Genomic DNA, 10977 nt, shown 5'->3' with positions numbered 1-10977 from the left:
GAATGTTGCATGTGCATACACATCTATGCTTAGGTGTTAACCTGACAAAGTGTTAATTTGTGTATGTATATGTGTGTACGTGAGAGAGAGAGAGAGAGAGAGAGAGAGAGAGAGAGAGAGAGAGAGAGAAAGAGAAAGATCGAGAGAAAGAGTGAGAGTGTGGTGTTACCTGTTCCAGCTGCTTCTGCACCATGCTCTGCTGCTCGGTCACGTGCTTGAGCTGCTCGGCGTCCTCCTCGGGGAACTCGCGGCCGGCCTTCTTGGCCGTGCGCTGCTTGGCCGACAGCGCCTTCTTGGATTTGCGGTGGGAGCCGATCTGCTCCTCCAGGAACTTCTGCTGCATCTGCAGCAGCTGCTGGGTGTCCTGCAGCCACTCCTCGTACTGCTTCCTCTGCGTATCGTCTGGGAAGAGGATAGGAGAGGAGAGGAGTGGACAGAGCAAGAGCGAGAGAAAGAGAGCGAGAGATAGAAAGAGAGAGTGATAAAGAGGGAGGAAAAGAGAGAGAGAAAGAAAAAGAGATGAGCAGGTCCTCAATCCCTCTTTTCATCTGCCACTGTTCTCTGTGTCTGCTGGAGATTGGAGGCTGGATAATAAACAGAAGCTGACTAGGTGGCAGTTGCTATATTGCCTCCATCCATCATATTACTGTGCTCGGTGTGGCTCACAAAGCAAAGTGGACAGCAGTCAGATAAGAGGCAGGATATGGGCCACTCAATTCTCCCCAAGTGTTTTCATCTCTCGCGTGTCACAGAGATCAGCCTGGGAAGTTCTATACACTCTCAATAGCCATTCATCTATCTCCCATGGACAATGGGAACACAATTCCGAGATGATGGTGAGAAAGGCTCAGAGTGAACTCAATTGTGTGGCCTCGTGTACTTACTGACAAATCCGGGGCCGAAATTTGGAGGATTAGGTCTTGCCAACTGCGTGGCCAGTTTCCCGTCCTGCAAGGAATTATGGGTAGTTATGAAATGCAAGCATGAACCAGACAAAGAACAGAAGACCAGACATACAGTATGTGTGAATTTGAATGATTTCTTTTGCAGTACCTGTCCGAATAAGTGTGGAGCTCCTGCAGCAGCAGCAGCAGCTTCTGGAACGTGTGCTCCTGGGATTTGCTGGATCCTACACAAGTCACGTAAACGAATGAGAAAGGGAACGAGAGGCCAAAACAGCAGGTGAGAAAATAACAAATGAGGGATTTAGAGAACATTAAAGAAATAAATCCAAATTAGTGGACACTTCCAAATTCACAGCTGACCGCTTATTTTGCCTTCTCATCTTACCTGTTCATCACCATGGGGCCCATGGCCAATGGGTTCTGGGCCATAACCTTATTGATGCCTTGCAGTGCCACCATCTTAGCTTTCATGATGGGATCTGTGATGGCATCAAAGTCTATAAAGGCAAACAATCAACACCGTTAAGACAGAATGAAGTCAGATCAAGTCAGAAGTTCACATCTCCCTACTCCCATGGTCCTCCCCAACCTCAATTTTGTCTCCTCCAAATAAATGATGCTCTTGTGGCAGAGCTTCTGCATAATTCATTCCTCTACTGTGGCAAAAAGCTCCCGAAAGTGTTTCATTGTCAAGATCAATTAAAGCTACCGTGGTGATGTCCATAGGAAACCACTTAAAAACCTCCCTCAGAACAGGAAAGGCATCCTTTCTTTTTGGTTCAGTGCAGTAATGCCAAGGAGCTTTTTGAAACAGATGGATGGAAAAAATGCATGATTACCTCCCATTCCAACTCATGTTCCCTGTGTGAAGCTCTGTACCAGAACAATGTGTGTCAGAATCTAGTTTCAATTCAATGCTTAATTGGATCCCACTCTTATCTCGTATACATTTATGTATGACAGAGGTAAAAGGGCCTCTTGCCCTCTTTTCATTGACTTTTTATCTGTTCTAAAGGTTTTTGCTCAATGCGAAACTCAAATACGTAACAAATCCTGACCGCTCCTGAAGGGACTCTTACCGACGTTGGGGAAGAAGGTGTCGGAGCGCTGGCGGATCATGGCCTGCATCTGCCTCTGCTGCTGCTGCTCCTGCCTCTCCTGGTCCAGCAGGTCCTGCAGCAGGAGTGGCTGCTCTTCCAGGAGCAGCGGCCTGTTTTGTAGCTGTGATTGTGATAGCTGTGACACAGGAGCAGATCCTGGAGGTGGTGCCTTCTGCTGCTGCTGGCCCATTCCTGCGAGAGGGAACATCCCCTGCTGGGTCTGCCTGCCCAGACCGTGAGGTCCAGCAGGTAGCTGGCCCCCCATCATGGGCATGTTCAGGTCCACCTGCTGCCCCGTGGAGGGGCCCCCGAACCCAGGGACCGGCAGCTTGGGGTTGGCAGGCTGCATCATGTTTGGGTTGGTCAGCGGGGCTCCCTGGTCCAGGGAGGGATCCATCCTGTGGCCCAAACCCATGGCGGGGTTCATGCCGTGGTCTAGCGCTTGACCCGGCATCATGGACATGACCTGCTGCAGGCCTTGCCCGTGGGTGGTTTGGTGAGGGGAGGCGGCCGCAGCGCCAAGCCCGGAGTCCTCCAACTTCTCTTTGATGAGCAGACTGGAGAGAACTGGAGCGGAACCGGACAGTGGGTCAGACGAAGGCTGAGCTGACGCTCCAAACAGGCCAGTGTGATCCCCTGAGATTCCACTGGTGTTCATGGGAGGTCCGCACATACTGCTAGGGTCATGACTGCTCACTGGACATGGTTTGACTTCGGTCTTAATGGTCTTGCCACCGTACACCATGCCTTCTCTCGGGGCACAGTCTTCTTTCTTGACCTGATCGGACATCTGGAGGTTGTCCGCTTTGCCTGCCGGCTGAGACAACGACGCTGTTGCAGCTGCTCCGTCTTGGTGGGTGTTTCTTTTCTCAGACAAGGCTTTCTGAATGTCTAAAGCCTCTCCGTGGTCATCTTCCATAGGATCGGCCAGATCCAGCTCCTCGTTGAACATGTCCTTCTTGTCCTCGAGGTCGAGTTCCGGGTCGGCGTAGGCGATGAGGTCAAACTTCCCCGACGTCAGGAAGTCGTCCAGGTGGAGGCCATCCTCGCCGTCGAGGTTGAGGGTCTCCAGGTCATCGTCCACTAAGTCCTTCACCTCCACGTCCTCTAGGTCCTTCACTGCAGAGTCGTCCGCGTCGAGCTTCTCCTCGATGCCCTCTGCAGTGGGCAGGGGCAGCTCCTCTGGCTGAGTAGCCGCTGGGAGGAGAGCTGGCTGGGGCGTGTTGTGGAGTGTCTCGCTCTGGATCGGCTGACTCATGGACCTGCTGAGCGTTGGATGTTGCTGGCCAGCATTCATTTGCATGTTAGCCTGCTGATGATGATGATGCTGCTGCTGCTGCTGCTGCTGCTGATGATGATGTTGTTGGTGCTGCTGCTGCTGCATGGCCTCCATGTTAGCTCCCATCTGCATGGGGCCTGGTGCTCCTTGCTGAGGTTGCCCCAGCATGGGATCAATCATTCTCTGGCCTTGGGGCCCGACAAAGCCCATCTCCTGGCCAGGCATGAAGCCTTGGGGGGGCCTTTGGCCTGGCTGGTTGGGGTGGTCCATGGGGCCGAGGGGCCGGAAGGGGAGCCTCATGCGGTTCTCGGGGGCCCGGTGCCGGAGCTCGATGAAGGGCTGGCCCATGATGTTGTGCTGCTGCATGGGGAGCGCCCGCGGGGGGAAGTGCTGGGGAAGCCCCATCTGGGCGTTGCCCCCCATGGGCCGGGCAAGGTCGATGGAGAGGGAGCGGCGCATCTGAGGGGGCATGTTCTCAGGAGCCATGTGCCCACCTGGCATCTGATGTGGGGGCCTCATTAACTGCTCCTGTCCTGGTGCCCCTTGAGGAAATCCAAACCTAGGAGGAGGGGGGGAGAGAGAAAGGAAGAGTGAAAAAACAGAAACCGGTAGACACAGGAGGAAGATAAGACAGATTCTAAAAAACAGAGCATACCAAGCTTTCCTGAGAAAGCACAGAACAATGTTCACTGATTGCTTCACCAAGTGATTACACTACATCAGACTATGAGTTGCCAAAACAAATGCTTGTGGAGAGGCTTATCAACTCCACTCGTAGGGTGTTTACATCTTACAATTAATTGAATAATGAGAAGGTACGAGGGTGCTAAAAAACAGCACTATAAAGTTATAAACAAATACATATTGACCTGTGGTCGGATCAAACACACAATAAATGAGATGTGAACAAAGTCTTACCTCTGGCCCTGCGGCCTCATTCCCATGGCGACCATCTCTCTGGAGAATGGCGGCCGGGGCATCTGACCGTCGTGGGGAAACGGCCCTCGCTGCTCCCCCACAAACTGACCCGGGAACCTGGGGGGTCCCCTCATGGTGCCTGGGTACGGAGGAGGGGGTCTGCCAAAGAAGTCTGGCTGCGCTGAGGAGTCTTCCTGTGACCAGTGGCGGGGGGTTCCGGGCGCACTGGCCATGGCAGGGACAGCAGCGTTGGTGGGCAATTCCTGCTGGACTTTCCTCTGCTGCTGCCTCAGGATCAGCTGACGTAGTAACTGGCGCTAGAAGCACAGCAAGACCTTCATGAGTAACTAGGAAAGGGCTGACTTGATAGCAATCATCAACACTCATGAACAAATGGTATAAAAGCCCATTTAAAAGATACAAGGAGGTTGACAATGCTTTTATAAATCCCCACAAATACTTGACACTTTTTGAGTGCTGTGCATGCACACACTTAAGTGTTAAACTCTACATCACTTTAAATTAAATTAAATAACAAATTAAAAGCAATTACTTTTGTCTTGTCTTCAGAGTCGCCCATTGGGGGCTGCATGACATCTGCGGCACCGGGTGACTGTGGAACACCTTGGACTGGTCGGTCTCCTGCCTGAGGGCAAGGGGTCATGGGAGCCTGTTCGCACGGATCGTGGACCGGAGTCTGGCTAGGGTGAGGAGTCTGAGGCAACGAGAAGCCATCGTCAGACATTCCTGAGTGCTTAGGGGTCTGTGATCCATGGGGTCTGCCAAACGCATCCTGCATCCTCCCCTGAGCCTGATGGGAGAACGGCTCGCCAGGATGGGGCATAGAGCCTGGTCTGGACCCAGGTCTAGAGAAGGCGTCTGGGCTAGAGAGAACCGGCCTGGGCGTGCCGGGCGGTTGATCGTACAGGTCTGGCTTGCTTTGCGGTCTGGGGGTCCCTGGTGGTTGGGCGTAGGGGTCTGCGCTTCTCTGAGCTCCAGGGGATTTGGGGTACCTCTCTCCCGGCAAAGGTCGAGGTGTGCCAGGCATCTGGGCATACGGGTCCATGGCGTGAGAGGGGGACTGCCTGCGGCTCATCGGCTGAGGCTGTGAGAACTGATCCAAGGGGGGCGGTCGGGGAGTGGATGGAGGCATGGCGTACATGTCCGCAGAGGGCCTTGGGGTGCCCGGTGGCTGGGCATAAGGGTCCACTGGCCTAGGGGTGCCCGGTGGTTGGGCATAAGGGTCCGGTGAGGGCCTAGGGGTGCCCGGTGGTTGTGCGTAGGGGTCAGGCATCTGCTGCGAGTAGTCAGGTCTGGGGGTGGAGGGTGCCTGTGCGTAAGGATTGCTGTGGGGGTGCCTGGGCATGGGGAAATGCCCACCCGGCTGCTGGCGCATCATTCGAGGCTCGTTGCCGTAGCCATCAGCTCCCATGGACGGGTGAGGCGTCAGGGGCTGATGGGCGTATGGGTCTGGCTGCTGACCCTGCTGAAAGCCATCTGCTGGCCTGGGGGTCAGAGGCGGCCTCTCGTACGGGTCTATAGGCCCCCTGCGAAGCCCTTGAGGGGGCATGGAGCCAAAGGCCTCCTGTTGATGCTGTCCTGGGGGCATGGGGGCCTTGAAGAGAGGTACGGAGCCCGACTCGTTGCTGCCAGGGATGGGAGCGAGCAGTGGACGCGCGTACGGGTCAGAAAGGACCATGCGGCTGTGGGCCATGCGCTGGTACGCCTCTGCCCTCTGATTGGGCCTGCCGAACGAATCTCCAGACGCCATGGGCCCCATCATGTGCCTGCCCTGGCCCTGCTGAGGCTGCTGCTGCTGGGGATCACCCCCCATCCCGCTCATCATCCTAGGGGGACCCATGGGCTTCACAAACGGGTCGGCGGGTCTTGGGGTGTCCGGGGGCTTGGCGTAGGGGTCCGGAGCTGACGTGGGCGAGCCGAAGCCCTCGTAGGCCGGGGACGGGCACGGGCGGCCCCTCTCCTGCGCATCTGAGCCCCGGCGTGGGGTGGTGGAGCCCGACGTGGGCGGCCGAGGTGTCCCCACCATCTTGCCGTAGGGGTCCCAGGGCGAGGAGGGCCGGGAGCCCGTCGACGAGCCGCCAGGGGAGAACATCTGCTGAGGAGACTGGGGCTGGGAGGCTGGGCCCTGGGGGTAGGCTCCCTCCTGAGTGGGCGTCTTGGAGGCGGAAGAGGCGGATGGCGGTGGGAGCTGTGGCCGCAGGAACACGTCATCCGACGCCGAGGTGGGCGTGCCAGGCAGCTGCGGCCGTGCAAAGCCACCATCTTTGGGCTGCAGGGGGGAGGCATTGCCCCCGCCGCTGGGCTGGGGGGTCCTGGGGCTCTGGTTGCCACTGGTGGGGGTGTCGCCACCAGACTGACCACCGCTGGGAAAATTCTGCTGCTGCTGTTGCTGCTGTTGTTGTTGCTGCTGCTGCTGCAGCTGCTGTTGCTCATTTTTAACTTGCTCCAGCTTTTGAGTGGCTTCGATCTTGGCTTGCTGTTTGCTCTTTTGTCTCATTTGCTACCATGGAAACAGGAGGAGAGAAAAGGCACAGAGAAAAAGAGAAGACAGGAGAGGAGGGTGAAGGAGGAGAGGGAGGCACTTCAGTTAATGAAGTCACTTGAAGGCATTGAATTTCAAATTCATGATGACATGGTGCTAAAAAAACACACACTCTCTCTCTCCCTCACTTTCTACCAGGAAAAGAAAAAAAATAAAATAAAATGCACTTTTGTTTTTGTTTTTACATTTTGTTTGATTATGAACAATTAAGCCATGCAGGGATAGGGATGTGAATATGTGTAGAATATTTAACAACACGGTGGTGATATACAGCTTTTAGCAGTCATTACTGTGGCAGGCTCTTAACTAAGCCGAGCCAATGAGGAATGATATGACAGTTAATCAGTTCTCTTTCTCACTTCCACGTTCAACACTTTAACCTCACTGTTTTCTTACACCTAGTAAAAAATTTTTGTCTTTTTTTATTGGTTCTGGACAGAGAATCGCCAGAGTAGTGCCTCGCCTTGGGATCTTACCAGAGAAATTTTTCCACTTCCTGCAGCTATAGTTGCCTGGTTGGAATGTCCAAAAAGGACGTCTTTATTTGTTGATTTTATGGCTTTGCTTTTTGGGACCTTTTCCTGTTGCTTCTTAAGGGGTCCCCTCATGTGATTTATCTCTCCCTTTTCAATGCAAATTAAGAATTAGTAGACCGCACGAGAATGCCATAATGTATTAAAGTAAATGACTCACGCAGCCATGCACATTCATGCCAACAAAAATGTCTAAAATCATGGTCCATTAATAAATTAACAGGAATTAAATGCACAAATAGGTTAACACTAAGATCGTTGCCTTTACGTGCAAGCAATTATACGCTCACACAAACACACACACACGCACACACACACACACACACACATGCACAGACACACACACACACATTCATTCATAGTCCAAGGTCACTCTCCCTTACAATCTCTCTCACTCTTCACACACATAGTCCACACTCTTCCTCTTGGCATGCTGTGCTTATGGTTATGAAGGCAGTGTGACCTACAATGAAAACACACAAAGACTGGCATTGTTCTCTCTCTCAGGGTTTCTCAACGCCTGGGCCCGACAAACCCGGTGACACTCGCGTCACTCATGCCCCCCACTCGAAAGCTATCTAAGCTGCGAGGCATGTTGGAGCCGACACTGAGCCCAATAGAGCCGATTCAATTCACTGCTTTCATAGACCGAGGGCTGGGAATGCAATTAGGGACCAGATGATGTTTTTTTTTCCGATACCTATGTATAATTTAGGAATTTGTCAGCATCGTTATGGCTGCAGTGGTCTGATGTATGTGTTAATACATGTATGAGTGACTGGTAATGAGATGAATCTGAAAGTCGGGTTAGAGTTGGGTATTGTTTTGCTTTTTTTTGGTTGATTTTTTTTTTTTTTGGTCAGCTTCTTTTCTGAGATTCTCTGCGGTTGAGAAACCCAGCTTAACGGAGCAGACAGAGGTGCCCTTTCTGAAGAGAACTCTACCCAGCACCCCTCGCCCTCCCCAAACATAAAGCACACTCAAATCAACCCTCCACCCCGACCCCCCGTCCCCAGGAGCTGATGGGTCACCTGTCGGAACTTCCACTCCTGCTCATGCTCCGACTCCTTGTGCTTGAGCGGGTCTTTGAAGATGGCCTCGGTTTCCAAGGGGACGCTGGGGTCAAAGGGGTCCGGCACCTGCTGCTGCTGTCTCTTCAGGGTGTCATTGGACAGCTGGACTTTGTTTATGCGGAGTGCTGCCCGGTTGTCTCGAGCCTTTTGCTAGAGAGAGAGATAGAGGGAGGAGAGAGGAGAAATCTTAAACAAACAGAATAGCCAATGGCCAAGAGAAACAGCAAACAGACAAAATAGCCTGAAGAGAAAAGTGCCGAGTTGCTGTTAAGCATAAGAAGCTGCTGTTGTAAAACTGTGTTGGTTTGTCTCCTTTTTAATGTCTAGACATTATGCGATGTTGGTTGCACTTGTGGTTGATTAGAGTTCCAGTCTTGTTTGTGTGTTTGTGTGTGTGAGTATAACACAAAACAAGGCATGGGCAAACACGCATCAATGTACTTCCCCAGTGCCTCATGTAAAGCTGAACTGAGACATCTGTCTGAGATGGCACTAAATCTGCGGTGCCTGAGACACCGAACGATCGTTCGTGTTTGTTATTCTGCCTCTCTCCTTGCTCTCATCTCCCTCCCTCCCTCCTTCCCTCTCTCCCCGTCTCCAACTTCTTTTCAAAACAAGCAAACAACTCATTCTCCCGTGCTTGCTTCCCATCACCAGACAAAAAATCCTTTGGCAGCGGCCGCCGCCGGCTCAATCACAGATTTGTGTTATCCGCTGGCAGGAGAAGCCAGTGCGTTATCTGCTGCCGACTGAAATGCCACCTTACCACATAGGGCTGCCTCTCCTGGGAACTCGCCTTCCTCCAAAGCTTCGCAATCTGTTTGACTCGAGTGGCCCAGTCTGGAGGTGAGAAATAAGCGGTTAGACACATAGATCTGCCCTAATGATTAGAAGATCTACCCTAATGATTTGAATACATTGGGGAAACCACAGGCAAATCACTGTGAGAAATGTCAATATTATAGGAGGACTTAATGTTGGCTTTCAATTCCCGATGCTACCAGCCCAGCTCCGCTTATACACCCCAGCAGAGGAGCCTCATTTCTGGGGCTTTTTTGATGGGTTATTATGAGGGTACTTCTGGGGATGTGGGCCCTTGCCTGGAAACTCCTCTGGTAAGTTGGGAAAGTTGATGTTGGTGTAGAGGACCGGGGCCACGGTGGCCATCTCCCCCAGGGTCTCCTCCTTCTCCCACTTCAGCGTGCTCCTCTGCGCGTTGGACATGGTGTCGGCTTCGGGCTCCGGGGGGGCCATGGGGCCTGGGACTGAGCCAGGGACCGCAGGGGGCCATGGACCGGCCATGTCTCCCCCCATCTGGCCAAAGTTTTTCTCCCTGAGGATGAAGGGGGACAATAACAATATCAAAAGACTGACCAAAGAAATTCAAACTTCATTGAGGATTTTCTGCTTGGATGTTAAGATACTTGAGAGGGATACATTTCTGGTTATTTCATCACGGGCTGACGGGGTCAGCCTGGGGCGCTCTGGTCGTTACCGTATGTCGGGGAAGGGCACCCGGTGGAGGGAGGAGAAGCCGCCCTGGCCACAGGGTCCTGGTGCGCCGGGCAGCATGGGAGTCTGCGGGAAGACGGGATTGGGTCCCATCATGCCGTTCATCATGGGCATGCGGGGAAACATTCCGCTGTCTGCTAGACCCACCGGGAAAAAAGCAAAAACAAAAAGAATGCAAGTGTAAGAAATGATGACGATGATTAATGTGGTTAGTCCAGGAGTGTATATGAGGGCATTTGTGTGTGTGTGTGTGTGTGTGTGTGTGTGTGTGTGTGAGAGTTTGGCTGCATTTGTTCCTGATTGGTGCAATCTACACCCGGCAAGTGCATTAGGAGCTCAGGAGTCAGGACTCATTTCCTCCTCAGTCCTGGCCCACAACGGTCCCTCAGCCCCACGGCCCTAAACTAGGACTGACTGTAAGGGATACGGCCGCAACTCTATCCACTCTCCCATCTCTCTCACATTAGGGTCAGTGAGGGAGAGGAGAGGTTTACTGCTATAGTAATCAGTAAGAGCATGTCTCTTTGATACCACCCCAATCTTAAGTCTGAAGCTTTTTTCCTCCTTGCTACAGTCCTTCCTAATAACCTAATATCCAATCCAACCCTAATACCCATTTCATCTCTCAGTGTTTGTGGTTGGTTAAGGTCATCAAGGAAGACCTTGTGAGGCAGCTGGAGATACTGCACCTGAGTTCTGCAGAGGCATTCCTGTGCCCGGGGCACTAGGGATGGGGTTGGCTGTGGGAGGGTGGGGGAGAGGCGGAGGCTGGCTGGTGCTGGGGCTCAGCACAGCGGTGAAGAGATCCTCCACGTCCTTCCCCTCCAGCTCTGTAGGGGGCGACAGTGCATTTCAGACTTGGCAGGTCTAGCGACTTCCTCCTTCCAATCCCCCCCACACACACACACAATTCATAGAGTGACAGATAATCTCAGAGGGAAGAGTTGTGCTACAGAGTAATATTAGTTAGATGCTTTTATCTCGTCACCCTTCCCTGACTAACTAACTCGTTCATTTGACAAATGTGGTCATTAGATGAATTAAATCAGTACAATTACTCTTTGGCTATTTAACAACACGCTGTCATTGAGGAA

The 10977-nt window shown here is 52.8% G+C and overlaps 1 protein-coding gene across 1 annotated transcript in view; it reads right to left on the bottom strand.

Moving 5' to 3' along the window:
* kmt2ca (lysine (K)-specific methyltransferase 2Ca) overlaps positions 1-10977 on the bottom strand; it is a gene marked incomplete in the record, with an annotated part of 129497 nt that overhangs the window by 18846 nt on the left and 99674 nt on the right. The window contains 12 exon segments of the mRNA XM_048265884.1: positions 170-402; positions 885-948; positions 1054-1129; positions 1291-1402; positions 1985-3843; positions 4203-4519; positions 4756-6723; positions 8330-8521; positions 9138-9211; positions 9472-9704; positions 9867-10017; positions 10573-10713. Of these exon segments, the coding sequence (XP_048121841.1) occupies positions 170-402; positions 885-948; positions 1054-1129; positions 1291-1402; positions 1985-3843; positions 4203-4519; positions 4756-6723; positions 8330-8521; positions 9138-9211; positions 9472-9704; positions 9867-10017; positions 10573-10713 (5420 nt within the window).

The sequence above is a fragment of the Alosa alosa genome, chromosome 16 (assembly GCF_017589495.1).
Source record: "Alosa alosa isolate M-15738 ecotype Scorff River chromosome 16, AALO_Geno_1.1, whole genome shotgun sequence".
Classification (NCBI taxonomy): Eukaryota; Metazoa; Chordata; class Actinopteri; order Clupeiformes; family Clupeidae; genus Alosa; species Alosa alosa.
This window is presented reverse-complemented; position numbering and strand designations above follow the sequence as displayed.